This window comes from Loa loa (genome assembly GCF_000183805.2).
Source record: "Loa loa unplaced genomic scaffold supercont3.174, whole genome shotgun sequence".
Taxonomy (NCBI): domain Eukaryota; kingdom Metazoa; phylum Nematoda; class Chromadorea; order Rhabditida; family Onchocercidae; genus Loa; species Loa loa.
In genome coordinates this window covers 3,362-29,551 of record NW_018108354.1, presented here as the reverse complement: position 1 = coordinate 29,551, position 26,190 = coordinate 3,362, and the positions used below count along the sequence as shown (strand labels likewise).

Below are 26,190 nucleotides of genomic sequence, written 5' to 3'. Positions count from 1 at the left end.
CACTCGTGTGTTAATTCTTCACACGCCTACCATATTACAAGAAGTACAATACACGTCAGAAAATTTACTGCGTATTTTACTCATTCACACTTCCAATGAGGAAACAATAATGACAAAAACTCTACAAGTAATGACATTGGGAATCAGCCATGATGCATAAATAGTGCAAAAAATTAGTTTTTCTGCTTTTATTGTTCATAACATAATGCTAAAAAAACCAACAATGATAAACTACAACAAAAACAAGGAATAGTATTTTCTTTTTGTTTGGAAGACAAAAAATATTAATAATAATACCAAAAAGCCATAAAAAACTAAACAAGAAACATATCATAACCAAAATCAAAGGCTTATCATAATAAACAACTATTGATCAAAAACGATGGTCTTAACGGCTTATTGACTAAGATTACTTGAGTACATTCCGGCAAGGTTTTCGATAATAAATGAACGAACGATTGCGTAACAGCTATCCAAATCTAGTAAACTTTCTAGTAAAATTACTTGGGATTTTCATTCATCTCTTCGAAAAATTTTGATTTTCTAAGCATTTCAAAGCCTAAAACTACCCTCAATTAAAAAAATAGAACTGTTGTTTCTATCTGAAGCTTACAATAATTACGTTTAAACTGAATAATTCACTTAAAATATCTATTTACCAGTAAGGGATAATGAATTTTGAATTTGCTATTAATTCGTCTGATTGACGGATACTAATGATACTAATGAACAACAAACGCAAAACTTTTTAGTGCATCAATTGATAACCGTACAAATGGCATCAAGGAGCTGCTTCAACAGGACCTTGTCACCAACTTGATCAAGAACTGACGCACATGAAGAGCAATACCTGAAATATAAAACTATAAAAGTTGAAGAATACAACGAGTAACATGTATGGAAAGTCCATGATGTCCGTAAAAATTACAATACCTGCGTACTAAGTACATTAAAGTAACTTTTATCCACCTTCCGATTAACAAAATGATTTATTACTTTCGCGAAACTTTGTGCTGTTTTCATGCTACATCAAGAGGTAAGTTCCACCCCTTGAGACACGATATAGAAACAACCAAAAAATTAAGTACTAAAGTACCAGTGATTTCAGCGAAATTACACATCCATCAAATATAATCAAACAAACCTCCCGCCCTCCTCTGCATTGTAAGTTGAGACGCACAGAACACAACGTGTTCTACTTGTAGCTGGAGCCTGCACTTTGTTGGCGATGCTTAATATGGTCGTTACAGTACCAGTAAAACCATTCATTATCAAACCGTTTATAAAATCTCTGGAGACCGATTGTAATGATTGGTCATCGTCATCAGCTTTTACACGATCTTTCTGCACATTCAAAATGTACCGGTCACTTCTCTCGAATCTAAATCAGTACCACTTATAGGAATTATTTGCCTAACATTGACAAAATTTTTCGAAAGCAAATTTTTGCAAACATCACACATTTAAATTTTGAAAAATTCGAAAAAATCCCTGTATAAAACACGAACCAATGAGTTTCATTAAAATGATGAATGACATGAATTTATATTTGCATTCCCTAAAATTTAATCAAACAACTGGAGAATCAATTAAACTACGTAAAAACGGCAAAATACAAGAAATGAAAAAAATACCGATTGACAAGTGCAATTTCCTTTTCACTAATTTCCCGAAGTGGACGTATCAGTGTAACATCACCGTGACGTTTATCAACTACGTTGACCGCATGAAAAACAGAAGGGCCTGAAAATTTGCAAATTATATCATACACTATTATCATTACCAGCAAGAAATTGAGTAATCCGGAAACCTAAAGTTCAATATTTACCTCGAGGTTCGAAACTCCCTTCCGGATAAAAGTTATACGCTTAGGTTTTGAAAAATCTCTTGCTTCCCTAATTTTCGGATCTTAAAGTTTTAAAAAAGTATAACAAACCTCTGGCTAAAGCAAGAGATGAAAGAGTTGTTGAGGCTAATTCATCCGCAGACATGGAGAGCATTACTTTATGAACACCTAACTTTTGCGCTATCCGGATACATAATATATTTGAGCATAAGTATTCAACTTCCTTTTTAGTAGATGATGACGAACAGGAAGTCAACAGTTGAGTCCATTGTGATATCTGAAAAATCCTTGGTAGTAAGAGAAGAAAAATGACGGGCGTAACAAAAATATTTCAAAATAGGAATGATGATAAATGATTGATGATAGACTGATAACGTAAATGAAAGCTCTTAGTCGTACACATGCCATAGTGATGCACACCACAATTAACAGCAAAAGATTTACAAAACTTGTAATAAATGAAGCCGAGATGGTGAGCAGTAAAATACGGGTAGAAGTTCTACGACTGAATAAATCTAAGAGGTTAGGTGAAATTCTTGAGAAATAAGGGGAAATAAAGCACTCATCAAAAGTCAAAAGAAGATAACCTATTACCTTTTGCTAACTAGCATTAAAGAGATTTTTTCTTTTAATATACTGCATGTATCATAATCATAAATTAAGGTTTGACGAATAGTAAATGAAAATGGCCAAAAAAACAAAACCTAAGTTTGAAAATACTGTGAAAAAAAAGAAAGAAGTAGAGCAAAAGAAGGTACATGGTCAACGCCATAAATATCAGAAGATGTTTGTGGATCAGAAATATTGCTTTCGAACACTGCAGCAATATGAACATACAACCATGGAGCTGCGATACATTCCTTGATATGTTCTACTTCCTTCTTGATACTATCGATTACTGCTTTATCTGTTTCCTTCAGAAGAACCATTACCTAAATGATCTGAAGCTGAAAGTAAAGGTAACAGAATGACGCTGATCCAGGAGACTTAGAGACATGAAGAACCTGGAATTTCAAAGTTCCTATCGAAGTAATGGGCGACCTATCGAAGTAATATGACAAACTGATGAAGCAAATCTATTAATTTTAAAGCATGCCGGAAAAACTGTCTATGAACCTTCTCAAAAGACTCATAATGATAATCGTTGAACCATTCCATTCATTAGAAAAGGAACCGTCACCTGAATTCCAGAACGTTTCATTCTTGATTACAAGGCTTCCAATTCCTTCACTAATAATGCAGAAAATCTGATAATCTTATCTATTTGTAGATACATTACAGTCTGATTTAAATACGTGGAACACTTACAGTAGGCACAAGTGTGAGTCGTTTATGAGCATCAGCTCGCAGACCCTGGCTAACAAGAGACAACAAAAATGCACCAGCGTTAGTTCCATCGTAAACCACTAGTGTCTCGCGCTGCCCACCATCCTAAATTCCGAAAACATGAAGCACACATACTTCGAATATCCTGTCCAACTTCTAGAATGATAATGATTTTGTATAAAGAAAAAGGGAAGAACAAGTGGGTAACATGGAAAATATAAGGAACCATTAATCTAAAGCCTAAAGATAAATCAACAAAGAGTAGGATAAGCGTTGCAGTTCACACAGTAATTTCCAAGATACTTTTGAGCATTAACGGAATAACTTATGACCCATCTATTAAAAGTAATTGTAAATTCAATTTCTTGGCTGAGCACTGGTATGGAACAGAAACTTCGCTTCGGGACGTACATTTAAGCAAAAATCCCAGAAATATTATGCTTGGTTAGCTTTCAATATATATATATATATATATATATATATGTAGCTTGACGAATATTAATATCTGAGATGTAATGAAACAACGCTAACTTTATATAACCGTCGTTTACCAATAGCGGAGCTAAACTTATGTTTTACCATCTGAATGAAGCATGGCTTACAATAAGCTGCCTTCTTTGGATCCGTACAACATAACGTCGCTATTTGTGGGCATTTTACACATTTCATTTCTGAAGATATTTCACTTGAAAAAACAAACCGTTCATTATGGGAGTTATATAATGCTTACACAAACCGACTGAGTTCATTAATAATCTAAATCCTTTAAATACGCAAAAAAAAAACAAATCAACTATCTTCATTTTGAAATCTTAATTCAAATCTTAGTCGACTGTTTGTATAAAGGTTACAATCGATGACAAGCTTAAAGATTAAAGTCGGAATTTCAACAGAATACTGAAAATTTAATAACTTCTACGAGTTAAATTAAATGCTAGATAGAAAAGAGATAGTAACAGATAGAAAATTTCAAAATATTGTCTTCCTAGCAGAAAAGCAAACTCATCTGAGCTAATAAATTACGCAATATAAAAAAAAAACCTACGATTGGCAACAAGTAATAAAATGGAACGATCAAAGATTGCAAGAAATGTAATCTTTCTAGATTTCTCAAATTTCGCAATCTTTTTAGGAACAGTCACAGGTCCTAATACACTACAACGTGACGTTTGGTCTTCAAAAAATCTATTTCAATAATTTTTTCATCAAGAACAAGTAACGAAGTAGATATCATGCATACGTTACTTACGAAACTAATTTCGTTTCACGTTAGCGATAATGGCATTTCAGGTTGTTTACGAGCTTGTTATGCGATTGAACTATTTCTGAACATGCATTTCTCATCTCGTTTATAGAATTGTTTAATTTCTGAACGGCCATCGTATCATCTAGGTTCAAAACGGTCATAAAAATACTTTGTTCTCGATAGCTGTCTTGGAATTCACCTTTTCTCGCTTGCTTTTTTGCCCACCGAAGATGAAAGCGTCAAATCTTTTCCCCATTCTCTATTTGTCCAAGCAAGATCAAATTATTTTTGCATAAATCTAGCACCGAATTTTAATGACATTTGAATTTCACTAGATAAATATCACCCAATATTGTATGTAGGATTCCTTCATATAATAAGTTTCTGAACAGAACTTATCTAGTAATGTACTCATTGCGAAAATGAATGGATGCTGAGAGATACGACTCTTAGTTTGCTCCTGTTATGTGTTAATACCTTTATCCATTTTTTTTCTCTTATTCAATTACAGTGAAAAAAATGATTTCTAGTTGATTAAAGGTAGATAAAAGTGGGAAAAGATATCGGTTATCACATAGTTGGGACAAAGTGGAAGTTTCCTGCATCTTTCACACCAAACTTTTTTTTTTGTGAGTAGATTATCTGATGATTTCAGTTTTGTATACAATACAATCTTTTAGGCAGGTTCTTTACGCAAAAAAAGAAATGGAGTGAATTTATTTAAAATTTTCGCAAATATGGTCCTTTTCAGAAGCACAGAAAACATTAAGCAACGAACAAACATTAATTTTCTACTAAGACGAGGATAAATGTAAACTTTTTCCAGCATTTCAAGAAAATTTTAATTGCTCGAATTTTGATACCTTAATTCCTCAATAGATGGCTTGTGATCTGAACAATTCGAATAATAACCCTTGATGCGATAGATTTTTTTCCCCAGCTAGTCTATAAAGTTCTAGGAATAGAGTCGACCAGTGGAATTTTTCTAATTCCTGAAAAGACCCAAAAAATTTTCCTTCACTAGTCACACACTATTGAGCATCAGGTCAATGTAGAGAAGAAATATACTCCATGACTTAGTAATTGAAGAGATATCAAGCTGCCAATAGTGAATGGGTTTTGGGGAAGTGACTTGACAGCAAAAAGGTTGGAATTCATAGCCATGTTACAAAGAGCCCAGTTCATAAGTCAGTGCCTAGTGTCAAAGAAATGATATCAGGATGGAAGGAAAGATGAAAGGAATACTTAAAGAGTATGGATGATATGGTACACTATCATACAATCGGCAGATTGCGCAAAAATAACTTTCACAACATTATACAAAATTGGGGTTGGTTGGAGGATATTAATGGGTCATCAGCTAACACTAATTGTCTTTGCCATTTTCGACGTTTAACGCTTGTGAGGAATGAATTGATGATTTTCGGTATGACGTCTCACTATCACCCATGTTAACACTTGTTGTCGAGTCCGGCAATATCTCTTGCCTAATCACATAACGGCGCTTTCCAGTGCTAAAATTTTAAAATAATTTTGGTTTAGCTGAATTCAGTGTGATCGAATTTGGACATAAAAAATTGCAACCATAAAAGGAAAGAGACGGAGGATATTATATACCTGGTGTCGGTATCGCTTTCGGAAGGGCCACTTTGAGTTTGAAAGCGTCGTGTTGGTGAAACTGATATGCGGAAACGACGCTGATGTTGTTGAGATGCTGAGGAAGGATCCTAAAAGTTATTTCGTTTATACATGGAACATTCAAGGGGAGTGATTTCGTAATTTTGTCTGAAATCGAAAGTCAAAAGGTTCGTAAGATTACAACAAATTGAAAGAATTCGTAAGATTATCCAAAACAGGTAAGCGAACTATCACGTAATACCAGTTATAATACACGACGAAATGGATGATCGTTCTATGCAGCTTGCACTTGTATGTGTCTTCACATCAATCTACCATTAGCTTCCAGAAGTCTTGAATTGGAACTGTCAAACTGCCCCTTTAATCTATCCTCTCTAAGGCTGTTCAAAATTTAAGCCATATAGATTTTGTTAATTAACAAATGAATTTATAGTTTTTACTTGTTTCAATCCTTCAAGAATATATTCAGCTTTTCTTCAGCATAGCTTAACCTTAATATAACAGATAAAATTTGTTCAGATTGTCTTTTACTAGTGCATCACATAAATATTTCTACATGGAAATTGAAATTCAAACTTCAAAATCTTCGGTTTTCATGCAAGAAGAATGAGACGTTATGCATTTTGATGGATGATCATTGCCGAAATCGGACTCTGGTTTTTGTTGTCCTAGCAGAAATCTAGAAAGTTCAGGTCGAACTTCTTTCGCAGATGGCCAAGGAACAAATTCACGGTTCATATCTTCGGTACTGCTCTCCCTGTTCATATATTTTTTAAATTACTTTAAAACAATTCCTGATAATTCACATATGATAATGTACCTGTTGATGTTTGGAAATTTGGTGTTGCTACTGCTGCAATCTTAACACATACATTTACAAGGACACATGCTAATCTTTAAAGCATTCTTTTTGATCAAATACCGATTAGATTATCCGTATTTTAAAATAAATACTGTCTTCATGCGAAAAAAAAAAGAAGAAAAAAGTCAAGGATTTAATTCCACTTCATTGATTGAATCTAAAGGAATATCGGAAAATTTTTAAATTGTCAGAATGATTTGCTTATTCGAACTCGATTCATCAATTCCAATGCATTTACCTTAAACGATTTGAAGGGCGCGAAGTTTTGGACTGTTTTGTTTGAGTATTAGTAATCTGAGGCATCCGCAGTTCCGCTTTGAAAGTAACCTGATTTGCCACACTTCCATCTTTCGGAGCCGTTGGCGGAAAATGTAACTGTGATGTGGGAATGTGTATTTCGTCTTTGCTTTGCGATTGATGGATTGATGATACGTATGATTGTGCTAAGGATGGTATCGCTTTGCTCGTTTTAGGTTCATGTTGTGATGGCTTGTTGAACAATGAACTATCGGCCAGCCTACAGAATTTTTTAAAATAAGGATGAATGAACAGTGAAAAAATATCGCATGATAGCGAACACTGAATTATTTATTCTCTAACAAGTAGTTATCCCATTATTCAATACTGTCATTCAAGGAATAAGCTGAGATCAAATCAGTGAGCTGCTTAATTTAAGACAACAAATCATGTACCATACTAATTACTACAAGGATTTATTATGCAAGCTAATACTACAAGCGAAATGTGCATATGGTAGTTGATTTATGTTAGATCTAAAACAGAAATGGGATTAAATCTTTGATTTTATGACATAGGGCAAGATAACGGAGTGATGAGAAGTGAATTCTAATATCCAAATCTATTAACAGATGCACTACTGCAAAATATTAATTAGGTATAAAATAAAGTGGAAGAATTAGTGACCTCAAATAAACATATTGCTAGATTAATCGTGATATTACTTGTCAATACTGTTAGTAAAAACAAGCAGTTTAATGATGATTTATGCATAATTCCTCATATTTCAATGAAAAGAGTGAAATGTCACCGCTTCTTAAGCTCTCTTTATTGCTTTCTTTATTCAGCCTTACATCTCATCTCTTTTCTGGAAATGCAAATGTTCAACCAAAATTTAAAAATTACATATAATCAATACGGTAGCAAGCACTTCCTTAAAGATCCTTGAATGGTACAGCTGTGCCACTCTAAACCTCATTTAAACACGAAAAAAACTATCAAAATTTGTCCGCACAACGATCATCGATATCGCAGCTCTATGAAAAAATATTGAATTAGGAAAAGAAAAATCATGGTACCAGTGTATGCTGCCAAAGGATAAGGAATTACTGAACTTGTTGCGTGGAAACGGACTCGATAAATAATACTGACTGAGTCCTGATTGGGAATTACTTCGTTTAACAGATGATGCCGGAAAAAATACAGTGACTGGACCAATTATGCCAGAAGCGCCATTTTTTGAGGAAACAACTACTGAACCATGCATAGATTTGGTTAGTCGCTGCATCAAATTGCTTGAAAAGAAGCAAAAACAAAAAATTCCCTCTCTTCAATATTATAAAAAAATAAATTTGCACTCCATCAAATATTAAAAGTTCAAAGATCGAGATCTCAAATAAAACACAAAATAAAATAAAGTCGTGAAAGCAGCATGCAAGTCAATAATTTAGTAATTACAATTCAGAGATGTGTTTTTTTTTTTTCATAGATGTCTAAAGCAATCACAAAATGTTCTGAAAAATAAAAGTTTGAAATTTAGATATCCGATTACTAAAATGGCTGAAATGGACCTACCGTACTTCCTCTGATGTGGCCTCCTCTACCACATCACTCTCCACATTATAGGATTGTAATTCACTGTCCTCACCATCATCATGTTTGAACCAGTCTGTCATATTGGTACTTGATGGTGGAAACAATCTCTTGGATTCCGTCTCACTTCCGCTTGCACTTTGATCGTCCATATTCTGTTGTCTGCAAATTTCATGATATAACTATTCAAATTTCAAATAATGATTATACCTTAAACGAAATACTCCATAAGCTCTATCCCTGAATCTAAAAGTCGAGAAAGATCAACACAATACATCCTGCACAACAAACAACTTATAGAAATGGTGTCTAGCTGTACATTCAAATAATCCTAGCAGTTAGAAATGAGCTGAATTCAGGAGAATTAGTAAGAATAAGATTAATTCAACTAATAGAACTAAAATGAATCCTGGGAAATGACCAGCAACACTGAGATAAACACATTAATCCGATCATTTTACGAAATCAAAAAGTCCATCTCTTTTTCGATGGTATGTCAATCGTCAATCTAAATTTTCTTTTGTTTACTCCACGTGTTTAGTTCGCTACCTGACGGTCGTCTTAATCTTTGTTTACACACTATACTACCCATATAAGCACACACTCCTCTTGTCTTAATAGCCAGAGAAAATTCTGAGACAGCAAGAATTACCTAACTACAATATAAATATCAGAACTTCTTAGGCTCTAATTTGCCATTATTTAAAGAACTAAAAAAAAATTAATACGTGATTTGTTGTTGCAGAGGTTTGGGAATTTTCACGGGTTCTTGTTGGATCATCAGTTGTGGCAATGGTTGTCTCGTCTTCAAATTCTTTGGTGAAAGTGATTGACCAGAATTTGGAGTTGTCATAGTGCTAGTCTCATCTGTAACGCACAACGATGAATCGTGGTCTTGCTGAAAATATGTCTCTTAATATAAGAAATATAAAATACATAACATAAAGGTATCACACCAATTTGAAAGAAACTGTATTTGTGTCAGTTGGGAGCACTGATAAAAGCGTTATTTTTAAATAAAATCGAGTATTACCAGCAACGTTTAAAATTTTTAGATGGATAATGTCCGTGATATTTTCTTCTTATCTATCAATAGCTCTTTTTTACAACATTTTAAATTATACTTGAGAAAAGATAGAAAGAAAAATCACCCCATTGTAAAATCTCCATGGTTCGCGTCGTTTTTGCTCCACTAATGGTAGATATGTAATTGCTTGTTTCTTCTCTTGTCGATCTTTTTGAGAAATTTTCCTCTTTGCAGTACCAGCCAATTCGAATATTTTCTTCTTTTCTTCTGTCCTTTCCTGAAATTAATCGATAAAAAAGAAACATTGTTTTGTGGTAAATCGAAATTACAAGCCACAGAATTCATTTCTCAAATAGGAATTTAATAACTATTTAGAATATTTTTGTATTTTCATGTGTTTGGGCACATACTAAGCGATATGAAGGACACTATTTGAAACTGTACTTGTCGACCGACTTGAAATTTTTTTTCTTTTTTGAATTAGTAGAATTTAGCATTGACTCTTTCATTTGGCGAAGAATGAGAAAGAATTCTCTGATCAACAAATAATCATAAATGCACATTAAAAACAAAAAACAAAAGAGAAGGAAGTGAAAGAGAGAACGAACTTACTGCACAGAATCTTTGTGAGGGAATGACAACTTCTGCCATTCTTGAAACTTTTATGATAGAACTATTTTCTAAGAACAAAGGAAGGGAACTTCATGAATAATGTTTCCCATTAATTTCTTTCTCTATAAAACACTTATCGGTTATAACATTAAGGAATATTTCGCAGAGTGATGTAATAAATTCTAACATGTATAAGTTGTTGCTGAAGATCATTGTTCGTTTTTCGCAGTCCCCGAACTAACGATACTAGGAAATAAATGATTAACCTGAAATTACTTTACTTATTTTCCATTTCGCTCATTCTACCTTTTGTAATTATTGTATGCCAAAATCCCTTTTACAATCATCACTAAATCATCACTGGATAGTAAACATGAATCTTTTATGAATCAGAATAATATCAAAGCTTTCAATTCATACCAAATGTACACTGATGGATGACACAACTTTTGCATAGCTACATATTAATAGAAACACTGAAGAAAGGTTCATTTCCATATCAACGTATAAAGACAAAGTCAGTTTATATTTCGTATTAATGATGAGCTCTCATCTCTCATCTCAAAGAGAAAAATGCTCACATGAGAAGTAGAAGAACCGGTATAACAACACCTGGTGAAGCGATATATCTGAGCCAACCTATTACCTTTCTATCCAATCGGTCTTCCAACATTTGCGTCAATACGTTGTAAAATCTAGCATAACCCCTGAAAATAAAAACTTGTAACTATTTGATAAGGAAATCCTTATTTGTTAGAGTTGTCAGTATATGAGTATTTCCACATTATTGTATCATTTCGCAAAATAACAAGTAAATTTACTGCAGGAAAGCCGGTCGATCAACATCATTATTCAACATAACACCAAAATTTGACTGCAAATTATGCACTTTAGGAGCCAAGTGATACTATAATAGATCCGCACTTTAACAAAAATAGTAATGTTTCTAATAGTGTCATCGAAACATATGTTATGCTGTTGTTGGAAAATGGAGAGATTTCAAAATACTTTGAATATATCAACTTTTGAATTTTGTAAAATCAAACAGCTGCTGCTTACGCCCTTGTCCTAACATTGTAAAGGTCAAGCATATCTCTGTTTGTTACTTTTAACAATCTTATCCATCTCTAATATCATGTGCCGCCTTTTGTAGACATACCGCTGTTTATTACTTCAATAATCTCCTACGCTCTTGTTTAAACGTCATATATACTTTGTTTAATGGTTGTAAAGGTTACACATCCAATATAAAAGCCCTAACAATGGGAGTCCTTTTACTTACGGATCAACATCTTCCGACCCGTCAACTTTCTAATCTTCACTGATACAATATAATTCAATTGTCTGAATTATATTCCAATTCTTGGTTGAGCTGTTATTATATATTCACTGCAAATAAACTTTGCCATCGGTAGTTGCTCACTGAACAAATCAATCTACACTTTCTCTACACCTGGTGACCTGAGTGTGACTCAAAGAGAAAATAAACAAACGCAAAAGGTCCACATGAAGAAGAGGGTTTCTTGGAAGCGATCACATAACCAACGGGCAGTGTGCAAAGCAATAACCACAGAAGTAGTACCATTAAATAGAAATTACTAGACCTTAACAAAAAAATTCAGGTTATTTAGAAAAAATTTTCGACGAATAAATAAATTGTTTCTTTGATACCGAATAGATCACTCGCATAGAGTGAGTAAGCTACAAATAATGCAAAGAAAAGTAACGGAAATCAGGATAACGCTATGATTTCTATCAGAGAACCTTTGCAATTTTAGTAAATGATAAATGTTTCATCTAACCAAATAATATTCAGTTTTGAGAATTTGTTCCCAAGCTTATGCTGTTGAACTGTTGTGCTCCTCATAAAGATATATGATACTTAAATATGGTATCTACTACAGTATCTCAAGTTCTCTATTATGCACTGAAAAATCTTGCGATACAGTGTAATTACTATCATTCTTCATATTATTCTTCAACATTATCATTCTTCATGTAGAGATTTAACTGCTGTAATATTAAAAAATTTTGCAGAAAAATTAAAGCTAACCTGGAAGCACGGAATATTTCACGTGCTGGTACGTTGCACGTCATGCAAGCCCAACCTCGAATATACATCAAAATGATTAATTTAAGATTATTTAACGCAGGCAATAACGGAGCAAAAAACAGTCCAAGCCATACCATTCCTTGATTGTTAATAATATGAAGCACATTTTCTGCTACCTTAAATTCTCCATATTCCGGCTGAAATACTATATTAGCTCTATCTTCCGAATATTTGTCTATAATTTTATTGAAGAGATCAAAAACTCATTATTCATTGTATGCATGATTTTGTTGTTATAGTAGGAGCAAAATCAATAACTGACATGCTTTACAATATAAGTAAAAATATGGCTGGAATTCCCTTTAGTCTAAACTGTTTAACCAACTGATCAGAAAAAGGAAATATAAACAAACAAAGGTAGTCTCCATGTTCCAACACCACCATGAATTGCAATACTTAATCCATAAATCACGGAAGAAATCAATAATGAATATAGATGCAATAGTTATTATAAGATCCATAGTGACCAGTTTCGCAATCTCCTGAAGAACAAATAACTATTTCTCTGAGTTAATAATGTTTACAGCACTCGATAGCAAAAACACCTGAAGCATTACCTGTCCGATCATTGTTTCCCAACAAAAATTATTTCCCATCTCTGCTTCATCACCAATAAGCGCTTGCTTTCCAATGTGATAAAGAGTCTTGTTGTTAAGGACACCGCTTGGTCCTGTAAAAATTTTTTCGCATTTCCCTTATATTTTATACAAGAATTAACATAGTTTTAAAAATTCAAAAATTTAAAAAAAAAAATTGCTTCAAATGAAAACGTTTAATAACTCCAAAATGAAAATTAGTTTAATAAAAACTTGAAAATTATGGAAAGTAACTGAATATTAAAATTCAAAAATATATTTATCGTAGAAAACGTCGACCTCAATCTTCAACTTTGAAAAATTTGCTTTTATTTGATAATTTGATATGATATGAAACTTCAAGAAACTTTTAAATCAAATACTTTAAAAAACCGATTTCTGTGCATTTCATGATGCAAACCTTTAAAATACTTGTTATCAAGAATTATTTTTCTAGATCCATTCGATGAAATTTTCCGTTCCAATATCCCTTCCGTCATTCGGTCCATAGCGATCACTAACTGAAATGAAAGCTCTGCAGTTTATTTCTAAAATATATCCTAATCACATTTTTCAAATGTTTGATTGGTGGGAAGAAGGACTGATATAAAATAAGAGAGAACTTGATGCAAAATATCACATCAAAAAAGAGACAATTTGACATAAAAATGTGAATGTCACAATGACCATTAGTACCTTAAGTCTCCAATCTCTTCAAATACCATTCAATAGTAGCATTTCTTACCTAATCATCTCAGCTAATATCGCGATGTAACAATAAAAAGTGCCGTATTCTGAGTAGCAATATGACATCAAATTTATAGTTACACTATGTCATACCCATCACTCATTGTATATGTTCCCGCAATATCCTAAGTGGTGCAACAGCAAATCCGTGATATCCTAAGCGGTTTTTGCAATTTTAGTATCCTTGCCCAGAAATTAATTTACTTCCACTATTAATTCATCCGTTTTGATTTTGCTTTTGTCAGACCAAACATGCTAGTTGTTTTCATCATGTTTATTTCCACTATACACAAGCAATAGTATCGTTTTTGTAGTATTTCATTCAGTTAGCATGCCTGTTCTTCAAGAGAATACGTACCATATCATTGTTGTCTGGAGTGGAATTTGAAGTTGGCCGTCTGAAAGAAGCTGCAGTTGTTTGGTTTTGATTCGGTAAAGTAATGTTCACCTGTTCAGAAGTTGCGAAAACATCGGTGTCACTTCCTCCGGTTATATTGGTTGAAATTTTACCGGTTCTTATCATATCTTCAATAACCATAGAAGATATAGGTGCTTGTGTAGAAGCAATGTCATATTCTGAAACCACATCGACGCTTTTTTAAAAGATTTTAAAGGAACTTTTCTCGAAAAATTTACCAACTACTAGCTTACCTTTGGAATCAAAGGTTAAGATCGGAGCAGAAGTTGTTTTCTTTAATATTTTAGTTGGTTTTGGTCTCTTTTTACTACTCCATGGAATCCGAGTCGTTTTTGCTACCGCTTTTGACGATGCCTCTATTGTAGCTGCTGTCGTTAAGTCTATGGCTTTTGGAAGTTGCCATTTTGATCGTAATTCCCAATGTGGACCCACTTCCTAGAAGTAGTATTAGGATTTGAAAATTTTGATTTTCAACTTCGAAGCATGAATCATTGATGCTTTTCATCGTTACCTATCTGTAAATAATAGCAAAATATTATATCTGATCATAAATATATAATGCCAAGATGACAATATTTTGCTGTTATCACAACTTATCATGATCATTTCCTGCATAAAGACTACATACCGTAAGAACACTGGTGTTTAGTGTTGGATTAGGTGGCAAAGGAGGGATCGGAAAAGTTGGAAGTGATGGTGGACCGATCCGAATTGCTCGAAATCTTCCTTGATCCCACGGATAAGTCTTATTGGCGAGCAGTACATTTGGATTATTCAAACCAACAGGGCCATAATGCGACTCTACCTAAAAATATTTATGTATATTAAAAATACGTACATATGTGTTTATTGTATGTGGATAAGATCCAATTAAAATTGCAAATCTAAGCGCAAAATAACGATAATTAACTTTTAATTTCTGATTAATCACTGAATTGCTTTCTAAAGTCTATCAGTATGCTCATCTTACACGTTCTATACTTATTCACATGCATAGTTCCATATTAAGACTGGTACTAATTGTGGGAGTAAAATTTTTGTGATCTAATTGAGTTATGCACGAAGATTAAATCAAAAAGGCTTAATTATCATCAATAAACCGTTGACATTTAAATCCTTTCAGACATTTGAATAGATTTTTTTTTCGTCAATTTCTGGGCCTGTAACTTTACGTATCAGAATCAGAAATAATAAAGTAAAGAACTAACTGTGGTACCACTCGGAAATCTGGATGATGACTTCTTAGTATTCGATGTTTGTCGCTTCTTGCGGATTTGCGCATGAATTTGAGATTTTTTTTGGTATAGATTGGAAAAACGTCCTAAAGATGTCTCAGCAAACATATTGGCTTGCTTGGTATTAGCAAAATTACGACTGTGAAATTCGGTAGACGTCGAGTTTTGTTCATCGTGGAGAAACTGTAACAAAAAATTTTCAATTTAGAATTTTTGTGGCGCATTTGAATTTCTTCATTTCTTCGAGGAAATAGTGAAAATCTTGAAATTTGGAAGACTTCAGAAACAACAATCCTACATCCTGAAATTGCGCAAATGGAATGATAAGATATCCAGACCGACCTATTGCTTGCTATCATCATATTTGTCATAATATCACCATTTCATGCAAAAGATTTGTAACAATGAAATACACTCCTGATAATTAATTTTGAAACAAATATATGTTCCTACTGAAATGAAAGAAAATGAAAAAAAGAATACCATAGCATTCTGTTCGTTAATAATTTTCATCAATTCATCATCACGAATTTTGTCAAGCTTCTCAAATAGTGCTATGATAAATGTAATATAGTTGAGCACATGGAGAACCAGAACTCTAAACTATCTTATTCATTAATTTTACATAATTATTTGACGAGAATGAAATTTATTAGTAAATATAAAATATGTTACCATAATATTACCATTGGCTCATACAAAAGATTAAACATTCTTCTACTTCAATATTGATCTTAATGATTGATTTTAATGATGTCATTTGAGCTACAAGAGCATGTAATTTATCTGTTCAAATTCTCTGATAATTTTCTCACATATTTATCTTTTTGTTTCTTTTGAGAGTTTAATTATTTTGTCACTAAAAATATTTTGGTAATTATAGCAATTTCACATATTCATGAAATATTTTTTCATAATTTTGTGAAATTTTTTAAAATAAATTTGCCAACGTAACTTAGATACAAGAAACTACTAACGGTAACCGTGAACTGCAAATATCTCACATACCTTGTCAAATGAGCTCGAAGAGCAGTTCGTGGATGATATCTTTCAATCTGACCGATGAGATCGAAAATCATTGGGAAAACATTGGTTATAGTAGCAATTATTGTAGGTACCTGCAAAAACATAGCAATACACCAAAATATTAGTTTAATCTAATAAGGCAATGAATTTCGTTTTTATGTTAAAAGTACAACCTCCTTGATCAGTTTGATAACGATCTGACTGGTATTTTGATGGTACCAGAATGTTCTACTCAAAAAACGTCCAACTTTCAAAGTTAGGAAGGAAAGTTCGAGTAGCATTCAAATGGTAGAGAAATAACTTAAGCTGTCTATGGGATGCTTAAGTTTCAATCATTCCTGCTGCTACAGTGGTCTTTTTACCATTTTAGAAAATCTAAGCCTACATCAGGTTCAAAAGCAAGCAAATATGGAATAATATTGGGAATTAACTTATCATCATTTTGAAATTAAGAAAGACCTGATTCTTCGTGAATAAAGTGCCAGCTTTCTCGACTGTCTCAGATGTTTGAACAGCAAATGAGATCATATAGATCGAAAATGCAAGCATAGCCAGGATGATAGCATTCGCTATTACTCGAGCCAAGAAAAGTAACGGCCTGAACTTTTTTGCTGAATCTACCCGACATTCCACAATTGATTCCTACAATACATGTAAACAAATTTTCAAGGAAATTGATTGGAATCTTGCAAAAGTTCAAATGAAAATAGTTAAAGTTCCTTTATTTAAATGAAGAAAAAGACAGACATACCCTAAGTTTGATGACAATGGCCATTGCAGTATTATTGGCTGTTTCACTATTACCAATTGTATAATCCCAACTCCCGAATAGTTTCCAACTGAATACGTACTGATCCGTTTTTTTATCTGACAGTTTACTTAGGCGAGCATTCATTGCCATCCTGTTAAAAGCAACTTTTAGAAGCACTTCAAAATCTATTCCCTCACTTTCTTGTAATTTAATTCTTTTTTTTTCAGATTTTACTTCAGTTTATATTCAGTTTAAGAAGTAATTATATTCTTATAGTCAATTTAAACTTTTTTTGTTGAAAATTGTAATAAACTTTTTAAGCTTTTTTTGCAAGAATTATTGCATTTAAAAAAAATTTTTGGAAACCTTTAAATTCTTAAGGAAGCTTAAATAAAATGTAAATATCTAAAGAATGCTGTTGACTTCCTGAGAATTGCAAAGCAGCTATATCCGAATACAAATAAAGTGATAATAAAGTAGGCCAGTGGTATCGCATATCGTACACGTCCTCCAACAAATTCATCATTACTGTAATAACCATAGAATAATGGTGAATACTTCAAATAGCCCTGAAATAATAAAAGCTGAGTCATTTATTAATGTAATTTGACAGCGAAAACGAACCTATATTCAAGGAAGAAATGACTTTTAAGTTTTGTAATAACACCGCCCGCTGCATTTTAATGGATTAATCTTTGGAATTCATTTCAAATCACAACAATCTATTCCAAGGCTCAGTCCATATTAACTAATTTTATATGCTTGCTGAATGCTGCACTAAGTTGCGATAATATTATCAATGAGTCATTTAGGTGTCATGATTACGCCATAGGACTGTGCACCCTACGAACTATTCCGACTGGTCAAGCCTAGGACTGATGATAAACAAAACAATAAACAAGAAAGTACATCAAAATTTGAAACGACATGTAATTCATCTGCATGAATTAATTCTTGTGATGGTATGATTTTCCTTGAGGCAGTACGATTCACACGACTTGGATCTGCTGCCGCATCCGCCAACATCTAAAATTAATCTAATAACATGTAGCTTACAGGTGGAAAATTTTGCATTATTTCGTCGAATGGACTTACTGATAACAATATATGACATTTCCAGTGACGTATTGATATTTCATATTTGATATTCATGTGATATGCGAAAAAATGAAATGGTTTAATTACTGTTTTATTTTTTTAAGCAACAGAAAAGGCAATTTATGATGCAGGATTGGCATCATTTCAATAAAGCCTCTCTGACTAATCAATTTAAATTATGATAAGTTTAGGAATTTAGTGCTAACCTAATGGGAAATTATATAAAAGGAATTATATCTTGGAATTATTCCATCAAAACTGCAAAAAAGGTTGAAAAAGAACCTCTGGAATGACGACGAATGAGATTATAATCAAGGTGATCATCAAATTTACGTAAACTATCCAACGAAGAAAGGTGAAATATGAGGAAACGACAGATCCAAAATGACCTAGAATAAATGATCAATTTAAGAATTTCGTTTAGCAACTTATTATTATAATAACTTGGAAGAGATTAAAGGAATTTAGTGAGATGTTTGGTGATTAAATTTAACATAAAAAAACACACTTTCAATGCGTTTAATTTTAGCTTCCCATGGTATTAAGTAAATTTTGACATTATCAGCCCAACGACAGAACGCGCCCCATCTCTTCTTCAGTTCCACTTTTAACAAGTTTGTCTTGGATACCCGTGATTCGTGCTGCGCCACATATTGCTGTGCTAGTCTGTAAAAGTAAAAAAAAAAGCAATTCAGGCAAAGAGAACTTGAATTAAAGACAAAAATGGTACCATCAGTGATCCGATAAAAATGATACCACAACTGATACCAAATGATATCATGAGTTAGATATAAAAATGTTACCCGATTCGATAGAAATGATACCACAACAATAGAATTTGGAATCATCTACTGTCACTTCTGAAATCTAAAAACAATTTTCCACTTTTCCCAAATTATTCCTCTTTAATAAGACATCCAGAAGCAACGTTAACAATGTAAATGATTAGCTCACGAACTAACGTAAATTCTAAAATGCTAACTTATCACCTATATTCTGAGTAAAAGTCATTTCATACCCATTAATATTATTTCATATTTTGAGCTATCATAAAATGTAAATTGGTGTATTCATAAAATTAAAAAGAAAAAAAAACTTTCAAGAAACCACAACACCAGCAATTTACAATAAAAACTAAAAATATCTTGAAAAAAAGAAAAAACCGACACTTTTTGATAAAAAAAATTGATAAATTAATGACAATTGAATTGATACTTTCAGAATGATTTTAAATAATTTTTTTCGTTGAGTTTTTTGTGAATAATTGTAAAAATGCAGTATTTTTTGAGCAAAAATAATGAATAAGATTTAATTGAAAAAAACAAATATTCAGAAAGAATCAAATTTTAAGGAAGAAATTTAATTTATGCGAGTAAAGGAAAAAAAAAGTTGCATTGAAAGAGAAGAAATTTTTAACCTAATATTTTATGCATCAGTTTTCAACTCAGTGAACTCCAAATACTTCAAATGAATTCATTTAATGATACGATAAATAATCATTGCTGGGTATCTTGAATAACTGTCATTGCGACAAAATGTCAAGTGTGACAGTTATGACATCGTACTTGTTACTTTTCAAGAAATTTGAATTTATTGCTGAACTGAATAAGAGGCGAAAACTAAAATAATAACTTTTTGCAAAATATTTTATCAAAATTGATAAAATTCGATAAAGAGAATGGAATAAGTATGCCAACTTACTTTAGAGTACGTCGTTTACGGTTCATATCCCATGGTTGACAACGTAATTTCCCAATCACTTCTTTTTTTTCCCGAATTTTGTCCAGCAACAATTGTCGACTCATTGGCTGACCACTCTCTTCTAACTCTTCTTCTTGGTTCTGTTCATTCCTATGTGTTGTTGGCTTAAGAAATTCTTCGGTTTCCCTAAAATATTGATTCCTATATACGATTTTTGTTGCAGTTTATACTTTTGATATGCTAATTTCCTCTCACCCGTAATTACCATAATTTTCATAATATAATTGTTCATGATCACCATAACAATCTTTCCTCTTATTCGAAATATTGATAACGATCCATCGAACTTTCCACAAAGTTTAATGTTTATTCCAAACAGTCATTGTTAATCTAACGCTGATCTAATCAACAAAAATTTTTGTACCAATCGGCTTATCGACTTATCAAAGACAAAAAGATATTAATGATATAATAGTATCAATAATTACTGATAAGGCAATTTGATGAAGTAAGAATTTTTGTTATTACATTGTTAAATTACTGTAGTATTAGATCAAATATTTTTTTTTTACAAGCATTGATTGAAAGCAAATTATTTAATTCTTTTGAAATCAAATAATTTTTTTTGATTTTTTTTGAAAGCAAAATTATCTTTTCAAATTTATTTCCTTGGAATCATTGTGATAAGTTCATTTATCAAGTTTACAAGTTATCAAGCCATTTATCAAGACAAGTTTATTTAACTTACTTGCTTTTCTAAAAGAAAACGAATATTAGGAGATATCCTTCATTCATTTTCTCTATTTACTTTTAAATTTCATTCATTTCTTTTACTTCTTCATTACCTTCAATCCATTACTTAATGATTGTATCTTCTATTTTAAACTGAATTTTCTCCTCCATTTCCAAATGTACTGATAAGTGATTTAAATACATATAATTTAAATACATGTAATTTAAACATATATTTTTTCGAGCTTTAATTTAAATATTTAATTATGCTTTGATACACAATTATCTAAAAACAGAATGGCATTTAGTTGAATTATCGTGAAGATATTTCCATATTCTTTTGGTTGCGAAGTTTTCAAAAAAAACTTTTGCTAATTAATCATGAAAACGTAGTAAAAACTAACATTCCCAATGCGTGATTGTTGACAAGAATTGATTTGTTAAATTTAATGAAAAGCATTCTTTCTCCCTCCTTTCAAAACGTACTTCACAGCTGTTACATGTAAAAAGAGCCGTTTGTGTGTATTGAGAAGCGGCTTTATTGGTAGGAATTTAACTGATAACAATTGGAAATGTTAGTAATAAGCAATGCTTTCATTAAATTTATAGCTAACAATTAAATAAATGTAATCGAATAGTCGACAGGCGTTATTTACTTTTAATTTTATTACATTCAATTATTGCGAAAATATTGTATTCATGTTCAGTTATCATCATCGTTATCATCCGGCAACAACCGCAGCAGTAAGTCAAAACGAAGATGCAGTTTGTTGATCGTTATCCATAACTGATAATGTTGATAATTCATAATAATGAAATACAAAGTAATAACTTACTGTGTTTTATTCGTTATCGAATTTTTGGTTGATGAACGTGAAAGATTTTGTATCAGTCGATTTGGATGGGTACTACTTCGTCGAAAAATTGTGATCAGATCCGAAAAAACGGAACCCCGACGTACACTTGGTCGTGCCATTAACGCTGGCGGTAATATAGCCGAAGCATCACCAGCACCAATGCTCATAATTCAGATTATAATGATAATAATGACAGTGAAATACAGAGTGAATGAATGATGGCCATGTTTATCTTGTAATTATATGACATATCTAATGTATTGTCATAATAATAATGACGAATACAGGACGTTGAATAGTTGACTAAATCATTAAGCAGCATAATTCTTTCAATCAGGTCGATTTGAGCCCATTCAAATCACAGATCTCCAAACATTTTTATTTGTGAAATTATATTACTCATCCGAATAGTTTTACAGAAGAATTTCAATGTGAACTTTGCAAACTCATTTTGAAAAAAAAAAAGATTTCAGAAAGTATTTCGAATAGTCAAAGTTATTGAGTGGTGTGATTTTTAAATGCTTTCCTAAATCAACAGAATTCTGAATACACGAACACAAATTTCAACATGAAATGCAACACATGACATTTTATTGGGCCTTAAAACCAATAACAATTGGATTGTTAAAATTTAAGAGATGAATTCCAGCATGTTATCAAGCTGCCTATTAACCGATCATTATCACAAAGTTCTATTCATCGAGAACGCTCATTGAACGAATTAATTTGATGTTGACTTATATGTTTCAATGGTGATAAGTTAACAACACTTATGGAATAGCTAAAAGTAGCCTTAATAATCCTAATGACATATGAAACTTTAGCTTACAAAAAGATTAAAATATATTAAAATTTATTTCTAGAATAAAGAGAATTAGTAAAGTTAACTAATAAAAATATTCCGATGATCGGGAACACAAACAAATCAGAGTAGAAGACAAAACAAAAGAAAAGAAAATCTAATGGACGAGAATATGACAAGGAAAGGAAGACTTTTTGGAACAGTTGGTGATTAATTAACATTACAAATGCAATAAGCATTGTTGCACCAATCATTCCATCGTAAATAACTAATTAAACAAATATTTCTAAATCTTAATTACAATAAAAACAAGCTAACAGAATGACCGACAATTATCATTGCACCTTTGTCAAATAACATTGGATGAATGAAATTAGATGGCCTTCCTAATTAATTGGCTCCAAATAAAAATTTAAAAGAAAACCGAAAGTATACAAAATGAGGATTATGTATTAACCCAAACTGGATTTGGGAATTCGATTTGAATGGTCCAATACTTGAGATATCAATGAAAATCATAACCTAAAAATATAAAGTTTTTTTTCGGAAGGAAAAATGAAACGAATTGAGAGTGAAAGACTGAACGGCAAGCAGTATGCTGCTCCAAAAAATTACATCCAAGTCTCATTATTTAAAAATTACATCCAAATTACATGGTGTAAAAAATACATCCAAAACACATCCATCATTTCAACCATTTGCACCCACAGCGCAGTTATCCACCTTAAGCTATCACCGAGAAAACTGTTTCTCTCAAAATATATGTTTATTGTCATTCATATCACCTACCAAACCAATTAACCTGAAGGCTTTTATGACGAAAACGTAGCCGAAATAAATCTAAATCTTTCCGGTTCAATTATAGCTATAGTTACGGTAACATTGCTGCTGGTAATTATATCAAACAGAAATTCATTGGGAATAAAATTCTCAGAGGAGCCATTAAGAAAGAGCCTAAGGTGACCAAATTACGACATTTTCACTTTATGTATACCCGAGATTACATTTCACAACAGATGAAAAATTCGTGCTTAATTTAAATGCCAGAAATTTAATTTTAATTCAATTATAACGGTGAGCAATGATAAGCGATGCAATTAGCGGTGAATTTGCAGCTTTTTATAAAACGGCTGAAAAAATTCCATGCGATGGAATTGATAGGAGTAAGTGGCCAGAATTTTGATTCAAAAATGGTTAGCAATATAAAGGGATAAATTCGACAAAAGAAGATGGGCGGAATGAAGCGATATAATTATCTAATTAGAAAAATAGGTGAGAAGAAATACCAAAAATCAATTTATAGAAGAAACTTCTGGAAACCCTTGGAAATTCATCGTACAGATATGGAAATTGTAAAAGAAAGATACTTGAAAAGTACCTTTTTTTTTTATAATAATAGCTTGAACGGACGAAGACGCACTAAAACTACTAAATTAAATTCCCAAAATATTCATTTAAATTGGACACAATCTTGAATAAGTTTAAATTTTGCGATAGTTGGCGTAAACGCTGATCACAACAGTTGGTTAAGATGTTGAAAATTTGTAGTGCTGCAAACTACCTTGAACTAGACTGCTCGATCTTCAAGATTTTTAGAATTTACGCAACATTCACGACAATATTCGTTCTCAACTATTGATTGTCATCATCATAATACAGCAATAACTGTTCAATTTTATAAAAAACCCAAATACCATCTGTAAAATCAGTACAGTTTAAACCCGTTGAAGAAGATCCATGAGGGAACGACAATCTGGTACCAGCAGTCGTGGTAACTCCTACTCTCAAAGTGTTATGTCGTCATTGAGGCGGTTAAAAAGCTCTTAGTTGGATTACGTCTCGGTCCTGATTCATCTATTGAATAATTTCATCTATTGAATAACTGGCCTTCTAGGCTAATATTGCCAGTTTTTCCAACTATCTCATCTTTTGCATTATCTCTCCTCACGTTTATCTATTTGACATGTTACAGCTACACGGTACACATTTGTCCCAAACATTCAAGTCAATCAAAACAAAAAACCGATGATAATCCGACTGATTAAGGATCGATACTTTGTTTGACCTGAATCTGTTCCAAAAAGCAATAAAAAATAGACTGGCGACTTATTATAATGGATTGTAAATACTTCTCTTTTTCCTCTACTTTTCGTTCAATTTCCGAACTATAATAATCCACTGAAAGTTTATTTTCTTGTTGTAAACGGATTTCAGGAATGAGAAACGAATTGAAATAAAATCAAATAAACAACAAAACTGAAGTTCCAAGAAATTTTCAAATCCAATTTTCGCTCCCTGCAACCATTTGTTTCTCTTAAAAATATTTAATCATGCCAGTTAACTCAATGAAAAAGCGACCGAAATGACAAAGCAGAAAGCTTCCAGCAACATATCTCGTTAAACTTAATATTACCGATTACGATAGCCATTTGTGTTCTAATTTATCGCTTTCTCTTCTGCTTGATAATGGGAAATAAACCGATAAGCCTTATTCCATTTTGGCAAGGTTAAAATTAATTTTTCCTCAGTTATTTAAGGGAGCTATTCATATTTGATTGCTTTTTATTTCTTATTTTTTCAATTATTAAAAACCAAAACTCAAAATGTTAACAAAAAAAAAAAACAGAAAAAATCAAATCGTTCTTTACATGATAACTCTATTGATAAAAGCAATACAAAACAAGATAAAAAGTTAAGTTTATTATACTCAATTACATTAATTCTTCAAAATCCAACTACTACCCCTAATTGCTGCCAGTAGCAAAGGCATTGACCTCATGACCTAATCTACCTGGCACGATTCCAACCATTTTTTCTCTTTTCTAGCCATTTTTGGGATCATATCAATTAGCCGTTTTTTCCCTTCAATTCATTTATCGGCTGTATTTCGTTCGTGCAATTTTTGCTACAATTTACGTAATAGTAATTATCAATAATGTAATTTACATAAACAGCTGAAAATGTGTAGCCAATTTACATTATCCGTAGACAATCCAATTTTCCAACCATTTCTTTTTTCAAACTTAACTATCGCTAAGTGGAACAAATATCATGAATTAAGTGAAGTGCTTCAAATTGTTTGAAGAGATTCACAACAAACTGTATGTAGCATTATCAGCAAGCAATGTAACACTATCGAACAATTCGAATAGATGAACCAAATCCCTGAAGTGTCACGATTTTAATGTTAATAAAATTGTAACTAATGAGTCAAAATTGGACAGGAAGAAATTTTTGAAAAACTTTTTTTTTCAGCTTACCAAAAAACGAATGGTTTAGAATGGATTTCATTGATTGTTTCATTTTTCTTTTCATCTTTAAATAAATAAATTGCATCTATTTTCTTCATAAATTTGAAATTAGGTTGATATGAAAGCATGAGAAGAAAAATGAATCCAATCTGAAAAATTAATGCCTGTTGTTGGGCTCCGAAAAATTATTATAAATAATGCAACCTGTTGCTAAGATGACCAGGATAGACTGCTTATTCAATAGAACAATTTCCTCGTCAGAGTTGCAATTCCACTTCAAGAAGATGCTTCCCGAGAAATCCAACTCATCTCAAATTAGCATCAGAAAGCAGAGATTATCAAAAGATTATCAAAAAATTATCAAAAGATATCCAACAAAATAAAACAATTTTCCGCTGAACAAACATCTACTGGGTATCGACACCACAATTGGTATTTCAAAGGAATATATATATATATATATATATATATATATATATATATATATATATATATAT

General features: G+C 32.1%; 3 protein-coding genes across 4 annotated transcripts; all 3 read right to left on the bottom strand.

Moving 5' to 3' along the window:
* Positions 1 to 666: 666 nt before the first annotated feature.
* Positions 667 to 3,848, bottom strand: LOAG_03922 (the record flags this gene model as incomplete). 2 transcript variants are annotated; one of them, XM_003139459.2, is made up of 7 exons in its annotated part: positions 3,704 to 3,848; positions 3,155 to 3,277; positions 2,605 to 2,778; positions 1,937 to 2,123; positions 1,635 to 1,743; positions 1,145 to 1,381; positions 757 to 850 (listed from the first exon to the last, which is right to left on the bottom strand). In XM_003139459.2, the coding sequence occupies exons 1-7, from the start codon at positions 3,839 to 3,841 to the stop codon at positions 757 to 759; spliced, it is 1,062 nt and encodes a 353-aa protein (XP_003139507.1). In that variant the 5' UTR covers positions 3,842 to 3,848. The 2 variants fall into 2 exon arrangements, with proteins under 2 accessions (XP_020305603.1, XP_003139507.1); XM_020446453.1 differs by lacking the exon at positions 3,704 to 3,848 and having other exon boundaries at positions 667 to 850; positions 3,155 to 3,299.
* A 2,105-nt stretch (positions 3,849 to 5,953) lies between these two features.
* LOAG_03921 (hypothetical protein) lies at positions 5,954 to 13,584 on the bottom strand (the record flags this gene model as incomplete). Its single annotated transcript, XM_020446452.1, has 14 exons — positions 5,954 to 6,145; positions 6,633 to 6,813; positions 7,157 to 7,435; positions 8,271 to 8,450; positions 8,731 to 8,910; positions 9,477 to 9,646; positions 9,900 to 10,052; positions 10,575 to 10,653; positions 10,969 to 11,094; positions 11,881 to 11,991; positions 12,441 to 12,637; positions 12,854 to 12,982; positions 13,058 to 13,170; positions 13,497 to 13,584. The coding sequence occupies 14 exons, from the start codon at positions 13,582 to 13,584 to the stop codon at positions 5,957 to 5,959; spliced, it is 2,175 nt and encodes a 724-aa protein (XP_020303209.1). The 3' UTR covers positions 5,954 to 5,956.
* Positions 13,585 to 14,144: 560 nt separating this feature from the next.
* On the bottom strand, positions 14,145 to 21,807 carry LOAG_03920 (hypothetical protein; the record flags this gene model as incomplete). Its single annotated transcript, XM_003139457.1, has 14 exons — positions 14,145 to 14,398; positions 14,474 to 14,675; positions 14,869 to 15,045; positions 15,449 to 15,658; positions 15,959 to 16,073; positions 16,484 to 16,593; positions 16,961 to 17,143; positions 17,253 to 17,403; positions 17,676 to 17,821; positions 18,162 to 18,278; positions 18,633 to 18,739; positions 18,859 to 19,016; positions 20,052 to 20,237; positions 21,620 to 21,807. The coding sequence occupies 14 exons, from the start codon at positions 21,805 to 21,807 to the stop codon at positions 14,145 to 14,147; spliced, it is 2,304 nt and encodes a 767-aa protein (XP_003139505.1).
* Positions 21,808 to 26,190: the final 4,383 nt, after the last annotated feature.